The 25,053-nt window shown below is 43.1% G+C and overlaps 1 protein-coding gene across 1 annotated transcript in view; it reads left to right on the forward strand.

Annotated features, from left to right (window-relative positions):
* BRINP2 (BMP/retinoic acid inducible neural specific 2) overlaps nt 1–25,053 on the forward strand; it is a 230,714-nt gene that overhangs the window by 76,259 nt on the left and 129,402 nt on the right. Inside the window, exon 4 of the mRNA XM_075287107.1 lies at nt 12,950–13,131. Within this exon, the coding sequence (XP_075143208.1) occupies nt 12,950–13,131 (182 nt within the window). The remainder of the gene's footprint in view (nt 1–12,949; nt 13,132–25,053) is intronic.

Here is a 25,053-nt window from a genome sequence, read left to right on the forward strand (position 1 = left end):
ATTAACACTCCGTACATCGCCCTATAACAAAGAGAATGCTAAAGCTCATCTGGCAATTCATTCAAAGCTTCCAGAAGGAATAACAACGGAGCAGCCAATAAAAAAGTTCTTACAAAAGTTGCTCCCGAAATGTTATTTTTCTAAGAAATACAAGAATTTCTTAAACCAAATACTTCCGGAGAGCTGACAGGTCTTCTTCAAAACCCAAGTGAGGTCTACATGGAGTCTACATGGAGTACAGCAGTCAGGATGAGAGCGATGGATTTTCTTTTGTTTCCTGACGCTTCAGGATATTTTGATTCCAAGATGGCGTCTGCTTACAAATAGAGGTTGAGAGGTTATACAAATGAGTAGAAAAATAACATTGATCCGCCATAAACTCTGATTATTTTGCGCATTGATTTTCAGCCGAACATTCACAAGGCTCTCATGAGAGCTCTGACGAATACAGTAAATTGTAACAAACACTTGCATGCGCTTGCAATGAAAATGAACATGCTTCTCCAGCCTTGACAAATAGATCCCCCTGAGTTTGTCGTTTGCAATTTTGCATGGCTGAATATTTTTTTGTTCAACCAAATGTTTGTTGTCACCCTCTGTGTTTTGTCAGCGCTTTGTTATTATTTTTTGACTGTCGTAACTGGGATTTATGTCTTCTCCTCTGTGTACGGCATGTTAACGGTGATTCATATTGAAATGTACATCGGTAGGCACATAAATGGAGCAGGGCGGATGTCTTTTTTTATCCTTGCTAGTTTTATTCGTTATACTTAGACTCAAGCAACATCACAACTTCTGTCATGTGATACTGGTGCATGTGGGTTGTAGAGTTCAGGTCACGGAAAGAAACATCTGCAGTTTAAGGCTGGATTCACACCTGCGCTTGATTTCCATTGGGGGTTTCCATCCTCCATTCCGCTTGAAAAATTTGTACAGAACAGTCTTGCGAGCAGAAACCCAGTGGACCCCATTATAGTCTATGGGATCCATGGGCTTCCATGGGTAACTGCTTTTTAAGAGGATTGGCTTTCCATTTTACGTGCCCCCAAAAGGAGCCAATGGATGGAAACCCAAGTGCAGAGTAAGACATACTGAGGTTGATTCATCAATGCTTTTACGGTTTTCTTAAAGAGGACCTTTCATGTCCCCAGGCACATGCGGTTTTACATACCACTAGAAAGCCAACAGTGCGCTGAATTCAGTGCACTGTCAGCTTTACCATTATGTGCCCTGTGGCTGGAGATATCCTTGCCATTATAATGGCACAAGCACAGCACCCTACATTGAACTGTAGTTGTGATTAGTATTGCAGTTCAGTACCAGTTACTTGACTATAACATCACATGACATGTGAAATGGTAGTAACATTCACTGGAGTGCTGCTGCCATTGATACATCCATGTGAATCCTTGATGGCTGACCGTGGGCAATCTGAAACTGAAAACCTATGGCACCCTATCCTTTATATGAAGCTGCATCAACTTATCAGTGTTTGCTACTTCTGTATACCGAGCTATTAACATAGAGGGCTCAGGGACCCCTATTTATGTAGGCCATACTTATATCACTGATACTGTGGACACGTGTAACATCTCTGCCTGTTCGGGTCTCTGCACCGCCCTCTGCTCACGTGCTGTGTCGCAGGAGGCATGTGCAGTTTGGTTCTTGGCTTAAAGTTTTTGGTCGGACTGTATGAACACGGCTCTAGTTCTGTGATTGTATTTGCACCACACCCGTCTTCTGCCCTTGTTTGTCTGTGTTCCTTAAGTGTTAATTGGTGTGATTGACAGCCTGCCTTCCTGTCAACTCCTGGGGTGGGTTCTTCCTCCCTATTTAGTCTTGACTCTCATTTACACCTATGCTTGCTATTGCCTTGTGCGTGCTTGCTCCTTGCTGTCACCATTCTTGCTTGCATTCTTATCCTTGACCTCTGGCTTTCCCTACTGACTATTATTTGGACTCCGATTTGGCACTGCATCACTCGACTGTTACTCAACCCTGGCTAGCTGACCTCTCTTTCTTGTTGTCCGTCTTGTCTCCGTTTTGTGTATCACATATACAGGAAGGGACTGTCTTTGTGGTTGACGCCTATTACGTAGGATAGGGCCTGGCAATAGGAAGGGTCAGTTGGGGGCTTCAGCTTAGGGCTCACAGTCTCTTGTGTCCCGTCCCAGGGTTCAACAGTTACTGGGGAATTGCTGTCCTAGCCATTCCCTAACAACATGACAAATACCATTTAAGGGCCAAACCGTTTAACTTTAATAAAGGAGAAGTCATTTTGCGGAGCTTCCAGTGGAGTCTACTTTGAATTCTTTTATGGGGTTCTCTGATTTCTGTTTAAGCTCCTTAATATAATAATAACCATAATTACTCTCTAACACTTCTAGCTATTGTATAATACTTATGGTAACAATTTTTTACAAGTGTAACACAAATTATATTATTACATTATAATTATTATAATTATTTTAATGAATTTGCATATGCAACTCACGATTTCCTATGAAAAGCAGGGACAACCCAGTGAAATGTTTACAAATAGGACCTATGTCTTTAGGAGAAGAAAGGGTCATTTTCCAGCCTCCCAGGAACATGAATGCTGATTTCCTGACAGTTACTACGGACAATCCTCAGCCAGAGCTTCTCGGTCACGTTTGTCCTCACAAAGCTCATGCAAATTCTGCTTCAGTTCAAACAAAGCACTTTCCAGTCAAGATGACGTCTACCAGTAAATGAGACTGACTGCAGGAGCAGAGGAAGACGAGGAGATGGAGAACAAAACTGGGTGGGGGAATTGAGTATAGACGGCGGCACAAAGAGGACAAAGACACTAAATGAAAGGCAGATTTAAAGAATTTGTATGCAAGATGTATGTAAAGCAGAAATATGTCAAGTCATCATTTCAGGGAAAGAGGTTTTTAGGGGGTTAAATTAAACCTTCTTATAGGTTTAGGCAAATTTAGGTAGATGTCTTCTTTCCTCCTTAAATTAGTAGACCAAGCAGAAAAGAAACTTTATGCTATGTATTATTACATAGATATTCACTTAGCAGATTCCTCTCCTCCCCTCTGGTCTATTGCACAGATTGCTCGCTATAAATTCACTGGTAATATCCATCCTCAGTCGAGAGATGAGAAACATTATCAGTTACTATGAGGGATCTGGTTACATCTGTGACTTATAGAAGGCTATGGAGAGGGGAGGATGGAGTAGCTGCAGAGAGATACACAACGAGGCTGCTGTTTATAGTGTCCTACTACATCTCAGTGCTGGATTAAAAATAACACTGTTTGGTACTGCTGTGTAATGTGCTGCACACTGCTGCTACTTCTAAGTATAAGTGTAACATCTCTGCCTGTTCGGGTCTCTGCATAACCCTCTGCTCGCGTGCTGCAGTGCAGGAGGCATGTGCAGTTAGATAATTTGCTTAAAGTTTTTAGTTGCACTATGTGAACTCGGCTCTAGTTCTGTGATTGTATTTGCACCACACTCGTCTTTTGCCCTTGTTGCCTCTGTCCATTCAGTGGTTAAGTTTTGTCTTGCCCTGTGATTGACAGCCTGCCTTCCTGTCAGGTTCAGGGCGGGTTCTTCCTCCCCTATTTAGTCTTTGCTCACATTAACACTGGTTCCTGTTATTGCCTCATGCTTGCTGGCTGTCTCTTGCTGTTTAGTTACTTGTATTCTAATCCTTGACCTCTGGCTTTCCCTACTGACTATTCTTTTGGACTTCGATTTGGCATTGCATTGCTCGACTGTTACCGAACCCTTGGCTAGCTGACCTCCCTTTGTTGTTGTTTGTCTTGTCTGCATTTTGTGTATCACTTATACAAGTTGCCGCCTATTACGTAGGATAGGGCCTGGCAATAGGAAGGGACAGTTGGGGGCTTCACCTTAGGGCTCACTGTCCCTGTGCCCCTTCCTCCAGGGTTCGCCAGCAGCTTCTGGGGAATTATCATCTGGCTATTCCCTAACAATAAGCTATAGAGAGGGAGGAGGAGGATCAGCTCTTCTCTGTTTATGTCCCATATGGGAGATATTTTAGAAGCTACTCTACTCTACAAGAATTAGAAATGGAGCATAAAGTGGGCTAAAACTGTTGATAAATGCAATATACAAGTCATATAGTAGATAAAAAATGGTGGCATTGCTTATATATTATTTACTTACTCTTATTTGAAAAAAAAAAGGCTTTATCTATGTGTGAGTAAGGGGAGCAGAACTCATAGGTTTTATCTGTGTGTGGGTTGTGGTAGCAGGACTCATAGGCTTTCTCTAAGTGTGACTAAGTGGAGCAGAACTCACAGGCTTTTTCTATGTGTGTGTTGGTGGAGCAGGACTCATAGGCTTTATCTATGTATGAGTAAGGGTAGAAGAACTCATAGGCTTTATCTATATGTGCGTTGGGGACGCAGGACTCATAGGCTTTATCTATGTGTGAGTAAGGGGAGCAGGACTCGCAGCTTTCTCTATGTGTTTGTTGGTGGAGCAGAACTCATATGCTTCCTCTATGTCTTAGTGGAGTGATTGGGACTCTATGGCTTCCTCCATGTCTTAGTGGAGTGATTGGGACTCTATGGCTTCCTCTATGAGTTCCATAAACATGTAAAACAGCTTTTTACTAGAGATGAGCGAACACTAAAATGTTCGAGGTTCGAAATTCGATTCGAACAGCCGCTCACTGTTCGAGTGTTCGAATGGGTTTCGAACCCCATTATAGTCTATGGGGAACATAAACTCGTTAAGGGGGAAACCCAAATTCGTGTCTGGAGGGTCACCAAGTCCACTATGACACCCCAGGAAATGATACCAACACCCTGGAATGACACTGGGACAGCAGGGGAAGCATGTCTGGGGGCATAAAAGTCACTTTATTTCATGGAAATCCCTGTCAGTTTGCGATTTTCGCAAGCTAACTTTTCCCCATAGAAATGCATTGGCCAGTGCTGATTGGCCAGAGTACGGAACTCGACCAATCAGCGCTGGCTCTGCTGGAGGAGGCGGAGTCTAAGATAGCTCCACACCAGTCTCCATTCAGGTCCGACCTTAGACTCCGCCTCCTCCGGCAGAGCCAGCGCTGATTGGCCGAAGGCTGGCCAATGCATTCCTATGCGAATGCAGACTTAGCAGTGCTGAGTCAGTTTTGCTCAACTACACATCTGATGCACACTCGGCACTGCTACATCAGATGTAGCAATCTGATGTAGCAGAGCCGAGGGTGCACTAGAACCCCTGTGCAAACTCAGTTCACGCTAATAGAATGCATTGGCCAGCGCTGATTGGCCAATGCATTCTATTAGCCCGATGAAGTAGAGCTGAATGTGTGTGCTAAGCACACACATTCAGCACTGCTTCATCAAGCCAATACAATGCATTAGCCAGTGCTGATTGGCCAGAGTACGGAATTCGGCCAATCAGCGCTGGCTCTGCTGGAGGAGGCGGAGTCTAAGATCGCTCCACACCAGTCTCCATTCAGGTCCGACCTTAGACTCCGCCTCCTCCGGCAGAGCCAGCGCTGATTGGCCGAAGGCTGGCCAATGCATTCCTATGCGAATGCAGACTTAGCAGTGCTGAGTCAGTTTTGCTCAACTACACATCTGATGCACACTCGGCACTGCTACATCAGATGTAGCAATCTGATGTAGCAGAGCCGAGGGTGCACTAGAACCCCTGTGCAAACTCAGTTCACGCTAATAGAATGCATTGGCCAGCGCTGATTGGCCAATGCATTCTATTAGCCCGATGAAGTAGAGCTGAATGTGTGTGCTAAGCACACACATTCAGCACTGCTTCATCAAGCCAATACAATGCATTAGCCAGTGCTGATTGGCCAGAGTACGGAATTCGGCCAATCAGCGCTGGCCAATGCATTCTATTAGCCCGATGAAGTAGAGCTGAATGTGTGTGCTAAGCACACACATTCAGCACTGCTTCATCAAGCCAATACAATGCATTAGCCAGTGCTGATTGGCCAGAGTACGGAATTCGGCCAATCAGCGCTGGCTCTGCTGGAGGAGGCGGAGTCTAAGGTCGGACCTGAATGGAGACTGGTGTGGAGCGATCTTGGACTCCGCCTCCTCCAGCAGAGCCAGCGCTGATTGGCCGAATTCCGTACTCTGGCCAATCAGCACTGGCTAATGCATTGTATTGGCGTGATGAAGCAGTGCTGAATGTGTGTGCTTAGCACACACATTCAGCTCTACTTCATCGGGCTAATAGAATGCATTGGCCAGCGCTGATTGGCCGAATTCCGTACTCTGGCCAATCAGTGCTGGCCAATGCATTCTATTAGCTTGATGAAGCAGAGTGTGCACAAGGGTTCAAGCGCACCCTCGGCTCTGATGTAGCAGAGCCGAGGCTGCACAAGGGTTCAAGCGCACCCTCGGCTCTGATGTAGGAGAGCCGAGGGTGCACTTGAACCCTTGTGCAGCCTCGGCTCTGCTACATCAGAGCCGAGGGTGCGCTTGAACCCTTGTGCACACTCTGCTTCATCAAGCTAATAGAATGCATTGGCCAGCGCTGATTGGCCAATGTATTCTATTAGCCTGATGAAGTAGAGCTGAATGTGTGTGCTAAGCACACACATTCAGCTCTACTTCATCGGGCTAATAGAATGCATTGGCCAGCGCTGATTGGCCAGAGTACGGAACTCGACCAATCAGCGCTGGCTCTGCTGGAGGAGGCGGAGTCTAAGATCGCTCCACACCAGTCAGGTCCGACCTTAGACTCCGCCTCCTCCAGCAGAGCCAGCGCTGATTGGCCGAATTCCGTACTCTGGCCAATCAGCACTGGCTAATGCATTGTATTGGCGTGATGAAGCAGTGCTGAATGTGTGTGCTTAGCACACACATTCAGCTCTACTTCATCGGGCTAATAGAATGCATTGGCCAATCAGCGCTGGCCAATGCATTCTATTAGCCCGATGAAGTAGAGCTGAATGTGTGTGCTTAGCACACACATTCAGCTCTACTTCATCAGGCTAATAGAATACATTGGCCAATCAGCGCTGGCCAATGCATTCTATTAGCTTGATGAAGCAGAGTGTGCACAAGGGTTCAAGCGCACCCTCGGCTCTGATGTAGCAGAGCTGAGGGTGCACAAGGGTTCAAGTGCACCCTCGGCTCTCCTACATCAGAGCCGAGGGTGCGCTTGAACCCTTGTGCAGCCTCGGCTCTGCTACATCAGAGCCGAGGGTGCGCTTGAACCCTTGTGCACACTCTGCTTCATCAAGCTAATAGAATGCATTGGCCAGCACTGATTGGCCAGAGTACGGAATTCGGCCAATCAGCGCTGGCCAATGCATCCCTATGGGAAAAAGTTTATCTCACAAAAATCACAATTACACACCCGATAGAGCCCCAAAAAGTTATTTTTAATAACATTCCCCCCTAAATAAAGGTTATCCCTAGCTATCCCTGCCTGTACAGCTATCCCTGTCTCATAGTCACAAAGTTCACATTCTCATATGACCCGGATTTGAAATCCACTATTCGTCTAAAATGGAGGTCACCTGATTTCGGCAGCCAATGACTTTTTCCAATTTTTTTCAATGCCCCCAGTGTCGTAGTTCCTGTCCCACCTCCCCTGCGCTGTTATTGGTGCAAAAAAGGCGCCAGGGAAGGTGGGAGGGGAATCGAATTTTGGCGCACTTTACCACGTGGTGTTCGATTCGATTCGAACATGGCGAACACCCTGATATCCGATCGAACATGTGTTCGATAGAACACTGTTCGCTCATCTCTACTTTTTACACCTAAATATCGAATCACATCAAAGAGCACTGCATATGCCTGAGCTCATCTTCTGCTCCTTTATCCTAGACTGTTCTCTTACAGGAGACCTGACAGAGACCTGAAATAATTATAATGATTTTGGAGGAATTAAATATCAACCATCTCATTTGTGGTCCCAACCTGCTGCCCACTTGTCTCATTCTCACCTACTTCACACCACTGATTTTTTTTTCATCATCCTTCATATGTTTTGCCCCTTCTTAACCTCCATCTTCCCCCTCCTTTTCGCATCCATTTTCCTTCAGAGGAGACTTGGCACATGTTTACACAAGATGTGAATAGAAGTGTGCGGATGGCATATCATCGGCGCTGCACTTGTCAAAAATGTTACAGCAGCGATGAAGATGAAACTCCAAGCCGGAGCCCTCACAGCCAAGTAGACTGCTCACTTCTGTGAAAAGATCATTTCACTTATTACATGGAAAACTAATTACTTGTTTACCTCAAAGGGCTCCATATAATGTCAGAAGAAAGAAGAGTCAATACATTGTTAGAAATTATGATGGAACTGTAACTAGTCCGTGACCTGTAACCACGAGAGTATGAAGAAACATAATTACTCTACGGTTCCCAGTATTCATGATGGGTTCCAGGAATTGCAAATGTTGGATAAGTAGTATAGATATGCATATAGCAAAGATGCCAGGTCATTAGTATAACTAATATGCCAAAATACCTTTACTTTTGGCGGTATTGGTTTTTAATGTCATGTATGAGAACTGCATACCTTTACCTTTGTATAAAAGTACTTTTAGGTATGATTTCTTTGACATGTTTTACATGCAAGCTCTGAGCTCAATGGGTGTTCCTCAGTGAAGCATGTTCCTCCCCCCCCCTTCTTATAGCACTCTAGCCTGTGTGCTTACAATTAGAGATGAGCGAGTAGTTAAATACTCAATATTCGTTTCGAGTATCCCCTCAATATTCGACTACTCGAATCGAATATCGAATCCTATTATACTCTATGGGGGAAAAATGCTCGTTTCAGGGGTAGGCAACATTCGATCAAATTGAACTTACCAAGTCCACGAGTGAGGGTTGGGCTTTATTCTCCGAGAAGTCTTCTCCGCGCAGCGTCCCCGCGGTGTCTTCCGGCTCTGAATTCACTCTGCTAGGCATCGGGAATGGGCAGAGCCGACTGCGCATGCCCGCACTACAAGAAAATGGCTGCTTACAGTCAAAGTGGCCATTTTCTTGTAGCACGGGCATGCGCAGTTGGCTCTGCCCAGGCCCGATGCATGGCAGAGTGAATTCAGAGTTGGAAGACGCCGCGGGGACGCTGCGCGGAGAAGACTTCTAAAGGTAGGTGAAGAACCAGCGTTGATTGGCCGACTGTATAGCATTCAGCCAATCAACGCTGGTTCTGCATCAAATTTTTCGATTCGAATAGCGAGTGGTACTCGATCGAGTACGAGTATTTTGAATACCGTAGTATTCGATCGAATACCTACTCGATCGAATACTACTCGCTCATCTCTACTTACAATTCTTTTCCCCCGTTCCATATCTGCTAATAGGCCAATGCAAGCTGAGATTACTATGAAGAATTCTGCAAAGATTCTTTACATGACTGCAGTACCAGACTACACCCTTGGTATATGTCTAGAAGACTATAGCTTTAACTATGCAGCAGCCCATTATAAGTAGGGCCAAGAGGTTAGGAGTAGAAGTAGCTGTGGTCACAGTGAGAAGGATCTCTATTAGACCCCCCCATCTTCCTGAGGGTTGCTGCAGTATAGAGCGGCTCGGAGAGTGTATGGTTCTGATTGTAGTTTTCCCCTCATTGTAATGAAAGACTCCTCCTGAGTCTGATGGTGGTTGGAGTGTCCTTGATGGTGAATACAGGAGTAAGACTCTCTGAGAAGATGGTGTTGTAGATTACCCAAACTCATAGTTTACTGATAAGAACCAGTGACAAACAGTTGAACTAAATCAATGTAATGGAGGAAAAATTCTTAAAAACATCCCCTGAGATGGTGCGGAAGGTTGTATGATAATAGATGATGGACAGTCTCTCCCTCACATGGACATTTTTCCTCTTGTACAGTATGCAGTAAGTCTATCTCTATCCAGAAAATATCTGTAATTCCCCTGGCACAGATACAAAAGGGTTTTCTGTCTGACCTGAGTCTAACACACCGTGGTAGCCATGAGCTCTATATAATGATTTCTCTCTGTGAGGTAGGTAGCTTGGTAGCAGCAGTGGTGCAGACCCAACCAGTCAGAGACAGGGACACAATGTCTGGTGCAAACTGATTTATTTGAAAAATAAATTAACCTTCACGTCAGGCACAAAAATTAGCAAAATGAAATACAGTCTTAACTTCAGGCAAAAGGGAAAACAAAACCCTGCTCGTCTGAGCTGTAACTAGTACAGAATAGGCTAACTATACGTGTGGCTTACTACCAACCACACGGACAAACAAAATAACACAGTTAGGTCTCACCAGACTCTGAGTATTCCTGGATACACCCAGACTTCTCTTCTCGCTTCCAGGCTCTGCAGCCTTTTATGGCCCAGAAACAAGCTCAGAAACAATACCTGGGCTGAAGCCTACTCAAGACCCACACTGGACCACACATAAGTTAAAAATCTGGGGGGAGATATAGCCCCCAGATATATGTCACCTTCTCACACCTCATAGTATCTTCTTGCACTCAACTTCCACCAGATGAGCAGGGATTGCTCCCATCTCCTGACTACAGAACAACACAATGACTGACATCCAGCCTTACAAGGGACTCTAGCTCAAACTCCCAGCGCCACACCTCCCATCAGGCAACCTGAAGCGACCGCTTCAGGCGGCGCTATGCCAGGGCCTCGGGAGGGCAGCATTTTTACTGACCTAAGCCAGTCAAGGACAAGCTGTCCTGGACTGGCTTAGCGTCACTGTGTCTGCAGCCCAACACGGGAAGCGAGCGGTGTACTGGGGCGGCCCTGCTGGACGCAGCGCTGCTCCAGCGGCCGCCCCTCACACTCAGGCAGAGAGAGCAGGTCCTCTCCCTGCCTGCTCTCTGCCTGCGAACGCCACTCTCTCCACTCGGCCCTGCCCCCTTTCCGATCGGCCCCACCCATTTCTTGTGACCACGCTCCCTCCTCGGGAGCTTTCTGACATCCGCTTCAAACGGCAGAAAGCCCAGGTTCACCCCTGCAAACTCCTTACTATTTCCTCCTCCGAACACAGGGAAGAGGAGACTGTCTTCTCTTCTAATGTTACTAGAGGTTACTAAGCTATCGAATCATCATCTTAACTCTCAATATGTCCTGTTAAAGGTGCATTGCAGAAATGACAACAGTGTAGATATGGCAATACACATATACAAAGTAGGGTTGAGCTGATTTTGAAATTTCAGGATCGATTTTAAAATCCTATTTCCGATCATTATCCAGCCGATCCTGATCGTCAAATTTGCTCGATCGCCGATCGGAATCCAATCTCTTTTCCGATCCCGAACGCTCAACCCTAATACAAAGCAATGAAACCAACTTCTGCTCCAACTGGGGCACCAAATGGTAGGATGTTTGTTCTGAACATAATTTGACTAATGGAAACAAATGATAGTTTATAGGGTTAATATAGCCTTTAAGTGGGTCTTCAAACACCTATGACATCACTGTTCAATATCCTGTATAGAATATAATTCCATATATTCTGCATATATGAAATAAGTAGCCTAGTGAATTGTTGTAATAAGGAAAAGAAACACTGGCGGTAATAGTTAGTTACTGGGAATTCATAGATTTCGGCTTCCTTATCGCTGCAGAAATGTTTCTTTAGCAGGTTTTTAATGAAAGAAGCCCCATGTAGCCTTGGACGCAGGAGCAGAGATACATTTTATGGCGATGAAGTTCAAGCTTCTATAAAATATTAAATATATTACATTTTTGCGTATTGGCCCTTAAATCATCATTAGTTCAGCGCACAAGTTATACATCCCTAATTTACAGCGAGAAAATTATTATTTTGTAATTAACTTGCTCAATTTTTCTGCCTTCCAAACTGCTGCTTGAGGCATCTACTTCATGTTGCCAAATGATAGTGGCACCTCTGTGTATAGCCTTATTGCTTTTATGGTTTTGCGTAATAAGCTGTGATTTATGTTAATCTGTTTCTGAATATCTGTTGAGCGGTGTTCACCTCTGAACGCAACGAAAGACCACGTGGGAAGACCGGTTACTAAATCTCATGGACAACATCTGAAAAGCTTGAAGGTCCCGAGCTAAAGAGAATATTTGATTTGGGTCAAGACAACCCCTATCTATATGTCCTGTTGGGTGACCCACGTAGGACTTGTCCTGTTACCAAAGGTTGGGTCAAGACAACCCCTATCTATATGTCCTGTTGGGTGACCCACGTAGGACTTGTTCTGTTACCAAAGGTTGGGTCAAGACAACCCCTATCTATATGTCCTGTTGGGTGACCCACGTAGGACTTGTTCTGTTACGAAAGGTTGGGTCAAGACAACCCCTATATATATGTCCTGTTGGGTGACCCACGTAGGACTTGTTCTGTTACCAAAGGTTGGGTCAAGACAACCCCTATCTATAATTATATATATCCTCATGATGCCCCCCTACCATGCACAGTGGCTGGTTTGATATTTTGGGTTTCTGGGTTGTAGACTCCCTTTAAGGGTCTACATGTATGAAAAAGGGCATTTCCAAACATCAAGATATTTTTAGCATGATATTTGTTCTAAAGGGGTATTACAAGTTAAAATGATTTCATGAGCTAAAAATATTGATGACCCCATTCACAGCAACTGATACAGAGAACGGAGCAAGAAGCAGACAACACCGTTCTCTATAGAGTTACTGCAGATTAGTTCCCATTCATTTGAATGGGAGATAAGCTGCATTGACATGATTCAGCCACTATGCAGATAACGGCGCTATCTGCTTCCTGCTCCATTCTCTGTGTATCAGCTGCTGTGAACTGCTTATTGATGGAGCGTTGGGAATCAGACCTGCACCAATTTGATACTGAAGACCTCTCCTTGGGATTGGTCATCAATATTTTTAGCCTTGAGTCCTACATTTTGTCATGTTGGTTGGAAATGATAAGATATCTGTCATTATTACGGTATCGGTATACATGTAATAATATGGCGAGCTCTTTGTAACCTACAATTACTCTTATATTTGCTTCTGTTCTCAGGTGAAGAGTCGCTCACTATGTTTGTGGATAAGGGAAGACTGAAGCGAGAAGCCGGAGTGCGTGGGAACGCATCTGCCCCCACGTTGGATACTCTACACCAGCTGGCAGCTTCATATTTCATGGACCGGGAGAGTGCGCTAAGGCAGCTGCACCACATTCAGATCACCACGGGAGCCATTAAGGTACACGGAGCAGGGGTTAATGAAGCAGTAGCCTCTGGACGATAGTAGTGATTAACACCTCTGCCATGAGAGGAGCCTTGAGTTGCATCTCCGAGTTTCATTAAGATATGCATTGTAGGAAAAGCGAATAATTCCCAGAATGCAGGGAGCTAAGGATTTACAGGACTGGATAAGACAGTCCTGTCAATGGAAAGTTGTTTGATCTCTTAGCTCTGCGAGGGGTTTGGCAGTAGGAAAATTGCCTTTGGTTGATTATCTGCAGGAAGTTCATTATCCGAGCAATCCCTTGACAATGTATTTAGATAGAATCAGGAAGTTAATGTAATGGAATGCAATATTCTCCCGATCTGATGATTATAAAAGTGCTCGCCATCTCCGCCATCCATATACATAACACGTTCAGGTGTATTCTTCATCCTAGCAGGTCTAACTAGCTATTTTTTGGTTGCCCGAGGCATAATGAGAGATAACATAAGGCTTCGTGTCATGTGAGACAAACACTTTGGATTTGTATCAGCTGAAATTGAACCTAGTGATGTTGGACATAGATTTCCCCTTAGTAATAATATCCCTCTATGACAGCGTGCCGCAGTTATCCAATTTCTATTACGCGGGGAAACCTTAAAAAAGCCCATAGGGGATACATTTCAAATTTAGGATTTGTAGCGTAATGAATGCACCATCTTATCTTAGTCTATTGCCTACATAATATGGAGGCGGATAATTCGCCCATTGACCTTATATTGATGAGAACGCATGCAATTTATGTATATACTTCATTAGTCCCAGGTTGCTTGGGACCACCGCATACAATTGTTGTAGGGGCCAACAACCCCTAGGAAATGGACCATAATACTCTGCAAATTTGGTTGTCTTCTGCTGTATCATTATTGTCGGAGTCTGGGTCCATCGGATGGACCTTTTATACTCTGATGAGACAGTCTGACAATGTATGAGATAGAAGAAGAACCTTCAAAATGGAACATTTTTTTAAGGAATTTTTTAATATGTTTGAATTTTTTCTGTAACTATATGTAGTGCCATTTCATGTATAATAAAAAAAAACTGACACTTGGAAATTCAGTAGGGTAGTGGTAGCAGTCATGATTACAATAGAAGATAACACCTGTATAGACAACATTACTGACTCATCATTACATCTACTACTGCCAATAGATGAAGTCACATCTTATCTGGGGGTCTCTTCAAAAAACATTCATACTCACCTTCCCTCACCACTTTTGGGTCTCTTCTTGGCATCTTGCGTTCCAACTCTATCTTCTCAGTGACATCATGCGTCCAAGGTCACCACTGAGGCCTGTGATTTGGCTTTAGCCTCTGAGCCCCAAACACAGGCCTCAGAGGTGACCCCAGGCACATGAGGAGACTAGAGATGAGCGAGTAGTATTCGATAGAGTAGGTATTCGATCAAATACTATGGTATTCAAAATACTCGTACTCTGTTGAATACCACGCGGTAAACGTAAAGGTGTTTACCGCGTGGTATTCGACCGAATACGAGTATTTCGAATACCGTAGTATTCGATCGAATACCTACTCGACCGAATACTACTCGTTCATCTCTAGAGGAGACCATGCAAGGAGGCCCAAAAGAGGTGAAGAACGGTATGAATGTTTGTTTTTTCTTACCACCGCTGGGCTTCCTCCTATTATTCTGTGGGGTCAGAAGAGACCCTGGGTATAATAGTTTACCGCAATGTATATCACGGAGGCCATTTTGGTTTGTCCAAGTCAAATCCCCAATTTTCATTAAAATCTGGACAATTTGGAATATTTGAATCGAATCAAGTGGTTCGGCCATCTCTAGTCATAACAAATGGATGCATCTTCTTTCTTGTAGAGATGCTTAAGATGCCCATAAACAGATGGACAAACCAGACCTATAAGGTATTAGTAACATATCTAAACAGTCTTTGGAAAGGGGGGAAAAAAGTATGGGGGCTATGAAAAACATCACCGTCCTTGCAAAGTATAACCGTTGCACGGTTAATGCACTGAAGGTAGAATGAAGACAGCAAAAGGAAATCCAGCATCCGGTTACTCCATTAAAATGTAACTTATAATATGTCAAGTCAACATTTACATAGACCCTATAAACCTCCATATGATGCCAAGGCATATATGACATTATATGGAGGTTCATAGTACCTTGTGCATTTTTTCTAAAAATTTACGTAAATATTGACTTGACCGGATGCCGGATTTCCTTTTGCCGCATTAGTAACATATCACCTAAACCGGTTTCCGAGGCTCTCCCTTGGCTCGCCAAAAATAGACTGATTCTTAATGTAAAGAATAGCTGCTGTATATTTTCTATAGGATGACACAATGTCTTTACAAACCTCTCTAGAGTCTGTTTACCTGAAATAGTTGACATTGAAAATTCCCATTTCCAGACCCCTAGTGCGTCCTGCCTGTAATAAATCTGCTGTAGTGTATTCGATATAACGCAAAACATATTATTTCGCTTCTGAGCAAGTAGATGACAGCGTTATAATAGCTGAAGTCAAACTGGCAGAACACCTTTCATGGAACATTGGGTGAAAAGGTCTAACGATAAAAATGTATTCTATCCTAAGAACAGTTAGAGTTGTTTTTTTTGGACTTCAGTCGCAACGTAAGCCATTAGGTCTATAGATTAGAGGTAAGCAAAGCAATCTCTCCAGTACGGGGGTGGTTCAGGTCACAGTGAAATTGACTTTGTGTCTGGCTCTTCACTCTGGCATATAAGGGGCTATCAATTAAAGGACCCCCTCTATAACATCCATATAGCCTTCATGCTTTAAAGGGTATCCGTCACCCTGAACATGGTGTCCAATCTACAGCAGCATATTATAGAGCAGGACTAATATATAGTTTTTTGAGAAAATATTAAGCATAACTTGTTATTTATTCATTCCAATTCTTACTTTTTCTGGATTTTAGGAGTCCAGTGGGCGGTCCTACTCAGTGATTGACAATGACAAAATAAGTTTTCATTAGTGAATATTACAATTTAATATAAGCAACTTTGTAATATATCTTATGTAAGAACAGGTTTTCTTCTCCACTTATCAGGCTGAGTTACTGTTACATAGAAGTCTATGGAGAGGGGAGGGAGAGGAGGCGACTGCTAGAAAAAAAATAAATGCTGCTAAACACTGTGGGTTAGGAAGTTCTTCTGAAACTATTAACATTCAAGATATGAGTCTACCACTTCACCAAATGGGATGATAAATCTGCCAACAACAGCCTCTTCCTCTCCCTCCCCTCTCCATAGACTATTGTGAAGCTAAAAGAGGAGATTAGACTAATAAATGGAGAAGGAAACCTTTATTTAATAAGATATATTATGAAGTTTTTGTTCTATTTATTTGCGCTATTCATGTATGAACAGTTGTTTTATAAGTGGACGGAACCTTTAAGCCCCCTATTATTCTGGGAGCCGAAAGTGTTCCGAAATCACAAATTGCACCTATAAATTTTTTGACATGTATCGATGACATATTGCAAGGACATTGTGGCTCTATTTCATCCTTAAGAACCACCTTTAACTGAACAGTACTCAAATTAAAGGGGTTGTTCGCTTTCAGACCAATCTTAAGAGACAAATGTTATTGTTTGTATAATAAAAAGTTGTGCAATCTTCCAATATACTTTCTGTATCAGTTCCTCGGGGTTTTATAGATCTCTGCTTATTGTCATTCAATCTGCTTACTGCCAGTGGATTTAAGTCAGACAATAGTCATGTGATATACAGTCCATGGTCATGTGATATACAGTCCATTGGTCATGTGATATGCAGTCCATGGTCATGTGATATACAGTCCATGGTCATGTGATATACAGTCCATGGTCATGTGATATACAGTCCATGGTCATGTGATATACAGTCCATGGTCATGTGATATACAGTCCATGGTCATGTGATAGACAGTCCATAGTCATGTGATAAACAGTCCATGGTCATGTGATGTACAGTCCATGGTCATGGGATATATAGTCCATGGTCATGTGATATACAGTCCATGGTCATGTGATATACAGTCCATAGTCATTTGATAGACAGTCCATGGTCATGCGATATACAGTCCATAGTCATGTGATATACAGTCCATGGTCATGTGATATACAGTCCATGGTCATGTGATATACAGTCCATGGTCATGTGATAGACAGTCCATGGTCATGTGATAGACAGTCCATGATTATGTGATATACAGTCCATGGTCATGTGATATACAGTCCATGGTCATGTGATAGACAGTCCATGGTCATGTGATAGACAGTCCATGATTATGTGATATACAGTCCATGGTCATGTGATATACAGTCCATGGTCATGTGATAGACAGTCCATAGTCATGTGATAAACAGTCCATGGTCATGTGATGTACAGTCCATGGTCATGGGATATACAGTCCATGGTCATGTGATATACAGTCCATGGTCATGTGATATACAGTCCATAGTCATGTGATAGACAGTCCATAGTCATGTGATAGACAGTCCATGGTCATGTGATATACAGTCCATGGTCATTTGATAGACAGTCCATGGCCATGCGATATACAGTCCATAGTCATGTGATATACAGTCCATGGTCATGTGATATACAGTCCATGGTCATGTGATATACAGTCCATGGTCATGTGATAGACAGTCCATGGTCATGTGATAGACAGTCCATGATTATGTGATATACAGTCCATGGTCATGTGATATACAGTCCATGGTCATGTGATAGACAGTCCATGGTCATGTAATAGACAGTCCATGATTATGTGATATACAGTCCATGGTCATGTGATATACAGTCCATGGTCATGTGATAGACAGTCCATAGTCATGTGATAAACAGTCCATGGTCATGTGATGTACAGTCCATGGTCATGGGATATACAGTCCATGGTCATGTGATATACAGTCCATGGTCATGTGATATACAGTCCATAGTCATGTGATAGACAGTCCATAGTCATGTGATAGACAGTCCATGGTCATGTGATATACAGTCCATGGTCATTTGATAGACAGTCCATGGCCATGCGATATACAGTCCATAGTCATGTGATATACAGTCCATGGTCATGTGATATACAGTCCATGGTCATGTGATATACAGTCCATGGTCATGTGATAGACAGTCCATGGTCATGTGATAGACAGTCCATGATTATGTGATATACAGTCCATGGTCATGTGATATACAGTCCATGGTCATGTGATAGACAGTCCATAGTCATGTGATAAACAGTCCATGGTCATGTGATAGACAGTCCATAGTCATGTGATAAACAGTCCATGGTCATTTGATGAACTTACAGGTGCACAACTTGTGACTAGTCAGATGACCATGGACTGATTTTTATCCACTGTAAGTAAGCCGAATGAATGACAGCAAGCAGAGATCTGGAAAACCGTGAAGAACTAATACAGAAAGTATATTGGAAAACTATAGAACTTTTCATTACATGAACAATAACATTCTCCTCCTAAAATTGGTCTGAAAATGGACAATCCCTTTAATGGACTTAGCAGACATTGAAAATATTTATTTTTCGGCGTTGATATTCAAGGAGATTTCCTTTGGGTTGCTTATGTATGGAAAAGTTAATGGAGCAGAATTGACTTTGTATTGTGAGTGGAATGGGTTAATGGAGCAGAGTATCAGCAAAGGGAAAAGCTGCTGTAGCGACATTATTAATGGAACATTGGCCCCGTTAATGAACTTGCCACTCATTAAAAAGCAGCCAGCTCCCTTCTGTTCCGAAAATGAGCTCCTTCAGTTTTTTTTTTTATATTTCCAATCTTCGGCAATTTCTCTCTTACCCCACTTGTCGCACCTCCTCGTGGTTAAATGATGAGCGGTTTACAATATGTTCCATCAAATATTGCATGGTCCATGTAGATCCTCTATTGGAATCCGGACCTGAGACACATGGGTGTTTGATTACCGGGTCCCTCTCAAACCTCACAACAGATGTTGTTGTAAGCTAATGATATCACCACCTGGCTTATGATTACTACGACAGGTCCAGGACTTCATAAAGAAGCGTCTCTGGTGGCAAATACAGTTCTACAAGCTGGCATTTCCGAAACCAACAACTTAGACTTACTATGTGACCAGTCAACCTTGCTAATTTTGGATTCAGATGGAAAATCTCCAAAATTTCAAGCGCAATAAAGACAATTAATTACTAGAGAATGCAGGATGTACAGATGTAGCAATCGCCAACCTGTATGGCACAGTGTGCTGCAAAGTTATCGTCGAAGCACACCTATGCTAACGGCATGGCACGCCAGTCAGTGAAACGCAACGGCAGCACAAATTGCACAGTGAGCTAAGCAAACATTTGGTACATTAAAGCGGTTGGCCATAATTTTTTAGAATCCTTAATATGGGCAATAATAATCTGATCGGTGACGGCAAACAGCTGGCTGCCATATGGATCTTTGGGTCCACTTTTGATGTCCATACAATGCATGGAGGCAGAAGCCGATAGCTACATGGGCTGTATAGGGGCTGAGCATTGACTGCTACCCGGCCACTATATAAAGTACCGAGCCACCTGCTAGTACACATGCCCCATTGAACAACTGTTTTTTGTAGGTGCCCACCACCACTCAGATGTTTATTGTCTCTCCTAAGGCCAGTTGCAGATGAACGTGGCCGTGTCAATGTGATATCCATGTATTTCATGGATAGCACACTGACCCATTCATTTCAATGGGTCCGTACACATGGCCGTGAATTTAGGATCCCTTGCGAGAGTCGACAGTCCAGGCCGCCAAATATACAACAGGTCCTATTCTTGTCCTATTTTGCGTCCGTTGCTTCCATAGCTCCTATTAATTTAATGAAAGGAGCCGCAGAAGCACAGACCGTGCACGGGCGACATACGGGGGGCATCCCCGTGTCCCTTGTGTGCACCTGTGCTTTTAGTTCACAGCTGGCCGGATGCAACACAGTCATCTGCAACCAGCCTAAGAATCAGCAGCTCAGCAACCATTGGCTTCTATATGAGCTGAGCTGCAATAACGGCTCCTGGCCACTATGCAGAGCACGGAGCCAAGCTCTGTACACTGTATAGTACACTTCCCCCTGAATCTGCCATTGTTGGACATTCACCCACCCGTATACAGTGAACGTTTGCTTAGGCCCATCAAAATTTGTGGCAACCTTTATCGAATGATTTTGGTCATCGTAAGAGCTCCTTCACACAGCGTAAGAGCTCCTTCACACGGCGTAAGCGCTCGGCTCATTCCGAGCCGTACACACGAGCGCTTCTAAACACTTCCCATTCACTTCAATGGGAGCGCATGTAAAGCCGGCTTTACGAGCGCTCCCATTGAAGTGAATGGGAAGTGTTTAGAAGCGCTCGCGTGTACGGCTCGGAATGAGTCTAGCGCTTATGCCATGTGAAGGGGCCCTAAAAGTTTCCACAATTACATTGCTGCTTCCATCACTTCTGGTCCTTCAAGCCTTAATGAGCTTCATCTATTCTCTAAGTAGTTGTATGCGGTTTGCTGACATCATGTTAATATTACTTTTATCATTAAAGGAGTCTCAACTTTTTCTTACTTTTTAAGGTCCCTTGACAGGTCTTGTATATATTAATCCCAACATAATCATATTGTCAAATTTCAGACAACTTTTTAAATAAATTTCCACTTTAATATACCGAACACAAATCCTCGAAAAATAACCCATAATTATAATGGGGAAAAATAAAATTTGTGGCTGAACCTTTTACTGTATAAAGCCAAATATTCGCTTAGGGATCAAAAATAAAATAATATTAAATAGACCGTATTAAATAAGCCTCTCCGGATGTGGCGGCGGCATACAGACCTTCATAGAGTCAACACTTTTTTCCTCTAAATTGTTCTCATTTTTTGTCATAAAAAGTACAGAACATTTTGGCCAAAGTGCGGCAGACACCTTAATTAGGCTTCTGTACTCCCTGTGCACCCCATTAAAATAACTCTTATACATCTCACATAGTAAAGCTCATCCATCTATATCTCATCTTTAACGCTTACTCCATTTTTTCCCAAGGATTATTTATTTTTCGGATGTACAATCATATAATTAACATGGGACTTAGGATGTACGATCTGAAACTAGTCTGTTCCCAAGGAGAGTATGATTGGGATTAATAATTGGGGCTAATTATTATTATATATACTGTATAATGACCTATTAATGTGTTTCCATCTAGGTAAAAAGGAAAAAAAAAACTCAATTCACTTCTATGTCATTAATAGAGATGGATAAACTGATTTGGCATGAGCCGGGTTTGAACCGACTATTCTAAATTGGTGGGTCAACATGGTGGCTCAGTGGTTAGCACTGTAGCCTTGCAGCGCTGGAGTCTTGGGTTCGAATCCCATCAGGAGCAACATCTGCAAGGAGTTTGTATGTTCTCCCCGTGTTTGCGTGGATTTCCTACCATTCTACAAAGACATACTGATAGGAAAAAAATGTACACTGTGATGCCTATATGGGGCTCACAATCTACATTAAAAAAAAAAAAAAAGAATATTCTAAATTGGTGAGTTTTTAACAAAACCGAAACATTTTAGATAAATTTCGAATGACTTAAAAGGTCTGCTGTAACATGCAGTAGGTGGAGGCGAAAATGAATTAAAAACATTTATACTCACCTTCCCTCACCTCTTTTGGAGTGTCCAGAGATCTCCTGGTGACATCAGGCGCCACAGTGGTCACATGGACACACCAAATGTCATGATGTCATGATGTTCAGCATACTTATGTCACCTTTGAGGCTCAATCATAGTCCCCAGCGGTGACCCAGGCGCATGATGTCATTGAGGAAACATAGAAGGAGGTCCGAAAGAAGTGAGGGAAGAGGAGAATTGTTACAGTCAGCAGGATACTATATAAAAAACTAAATAATAAATATCCTGCGGAGCCCAACTGGGCTTTGAGCCGCAGAGCTACTCTGGTGTGAACAAGGCCCGACAGTTTATGTCACTGCCAGGCTAAACTCCATCTGGGTAAACACAGTAATTTAAATATAATTCTCTGCAGGACAGAGCAGCTACAAATGAATTCTAAAGGCTTGCAGTTACTCCACTGCAAGACAAACACAAACCATGACCGTGTGCTCCCAGAAAGCTCATTGGGCCGCACTCACCACAGGCACCTTCTGTGGAGCACCACAGGTAGCAGCCTGACTAAATTAGGAGATTCCCACATTATTAACTAGGGAGGAGATTCCCACGATTTTAAGTCAAGGGTGGAAATTCTCACTACCTATCTAACTAGGCAGCTTGATGCCAAAACTAATGTCTTGCACTGACGTGCACAAAATGCAATTGAGGCTAGAGCATCGGGCTACCAAAACCTGCCTCCTTAAATGGAGGGATAGCAGGCCTGATCAGCCAATTCAGGTGCCCAAGCCAGGTGCTCAAAGGTTAGCACCGCTGTCAGTCACAAGACATAATACATCCACCGGGCGCAAAGGGATTAACCCCTGCTATGCTGGACTGAGCAGTTACAGCGGAGAAAGCTGCGACCCTGCTACCTTGGCTGCATCTGCCGCACAATCCTAACAAGAATAAATGTTTCTTATATTTTACATCTCCCCTGGGCCTTCACCTACTATATTCTCAGGTCTGAAGAGAAGCCAGAGTATACAGTAATAATTTCATTTCTAGTTGTATCTAAATGAACCAAAGGACTACTTCGCCCGAACTCAAGAAGAAACAGATCTTCAGATGTTCAGCCATCTCTAGTTGTTACTCGTGTTTATGAGCGATCTTGCTATATGGGTACTTGCAACCATATCTAAGTTGTCATAATAAACTGATACCTGGTGACTGAATATCCTGTTGCAAGGCTCTTTAATGAATAGATATTGATGCTCAAGGTAATTACCTATATATATCTCCTTCCTTACCTTTCCTCTTAGGGAGATATGTCCAGCTATGTGTATCAAGGGATGAGCAGCTTTTCGTGATATGATATCACAAGGTGGTGAGCTATTACAAAGTAATATTCTGTCTAGATGGGCTATTACAGAGCGATATGCTCTCTATCCTATATATGTTTATGTGCAGCCACCCAGTGCTTGTGTTGTGAATTGCAGTCTGTCAAAGTTGATCTCATGGAGTTGCGATATTGTTATGAGTTGGTTTAAATGGGTTGTGTGGTATTACAAAACATGGCTAATCCTCTTCTTAAGAAATGACATTCTGTCCGATCGTCACCAAACGAGAGACCCTAGACTATAACAAGTGGAAGCCAGGGGAGGTGAGTAAACTAACAAACAGTTATACTCACCTCTCCTGGGTGTCCAGTGGTCCCTCAGTGTCCTCTTCTGGCCTCTTCCAGCCTCTAGTTTGATATAGTCTAGAAATGAAGGAACCAAGGCTAACAATATGAACACTCTGTAATGCACCATCCTTCATTAATGCAGAGCAGGGTCTGGTTGGAGGTATGAGAGTATGGGAACGTATTCTTTAAAGGGAGTACTAACGCTGTAGAGTCTGCTTTTGGGGTCAAGACCTCTAGTGAGCCTCATTTGGTTAAGGGTAATTTTTCTTTTCCGATAACTTTTTTTTTTTTTTTTTTTTTTTTTTTTTTTTTACAATGACTTGGTCTTAGATCTAAAAATGGACAGAAAATTAAAGGCCTGTAGGGGCCACATGGTGGCACAGTGGTTAGCACTGCAGCCTTGCAGCACTGGAGTCCTGATGTTCAAATCCCACCAAGGGCATAAAACCATCTGCAAGGAGTCTGTATGTTCTCCCCATGTTTGCATGGATTTCCATCCCATATTCCAAAAAGACATACTGGTAGGGAAAAAATGTACATTGTGATCTTTATTGTATGCTCACAATCTACATTAAAAAAAAAAAAAGAAAAGAAAATTAAAGGCCTGTAGTATCTGTAGGCGTCTTAAAGCTATCTGTTGTCAGAGCAGAACCTCCAAACTAGCAAGTAAGTGAGCTGAACTGATGCCTAAGTAAGAGATCTCCGGGGATGGCAATTTGTTTTGCCCAATAAGCTCTGAAAAGCTTCCAGCCATTAAAGGACAGTAACGCTTAATAGTTATACAGTATATACATTATAACGTAAGTGGGATCCAGGATTTTAGGTGTGTGTTATTGTTATACCCTTGGAAGATATTCATAGATAGGCCTGTCAGCAGCTCAGAGATCTGGAAACAGTCTAGAAAATAATGAATACTAAGAATAAGTAAAAGAAAGCAAAGAGAATAACTCCATGTGATGGCAGCAGCAGATGACTCAGGAGATTCAGCGTCATGTTTCAGTTTCGAGCTAATATCATGTGTTGATAGACAATGCATTTCTGCAATGTTATGATGTCCTAGACCCCATATACAAAGCCATGTGTTCTCAATAGGGGTGTAAGCCACTGCCAGGCACCTCCGGGTACAACTTAGCACTTACCTTATCTGAGAACAAAAAGTTTGGCATGTAGAAATCAGACTGCCAGATCCTCCTAGATTCAGGAGGCCACCACAGGCATTAGATGGTCAGCGGACCACATGGAAATTGACTGGTTCAGCCCACATTAAAGGAGTTTTCCAGGGTAAGGGTGCATTCACACTGAGTAAACGCTAGCTTATTTTGTAGAGTAAAATTACACTTGTAAATTTTGCTATCCCATTGACTTCAATGATATTTTTTTACAAGTGTAAAAATACGCCTGTAAAAAATACGCCTGTAAAAAATACGCCTGTAAAAATACGCCTGTAAAATGTCATTGAAGTCAATGGGATAGCAAAATTTACAAGTGTAATTTTACTCTACAAAATAAGCTAGCGTTTACTCAGTGTGAATGCACCCTAAAGTTAACTGGGGATGTGGGGTAAAATGACCCACCTAGCCCTGGTCCTTGTTACAGGTGCTGAGTAGGGTTGAGCC

This window comes from Leptodactylus fuscus, chromosome 9 (genome assembly GCF_031893055.1).
Source record: "Leptodactylus fuscus isolate aLepFus1 chromosome 9, aLepFus1.hap2, whole genome shotgun sequence".
Lineage (NCBI taxonomy): Eukaryota > Metazoa > Chordata > Amphibia > Anura > Leptodactylidae > Leptodactylus > Leptodactylus fuscus.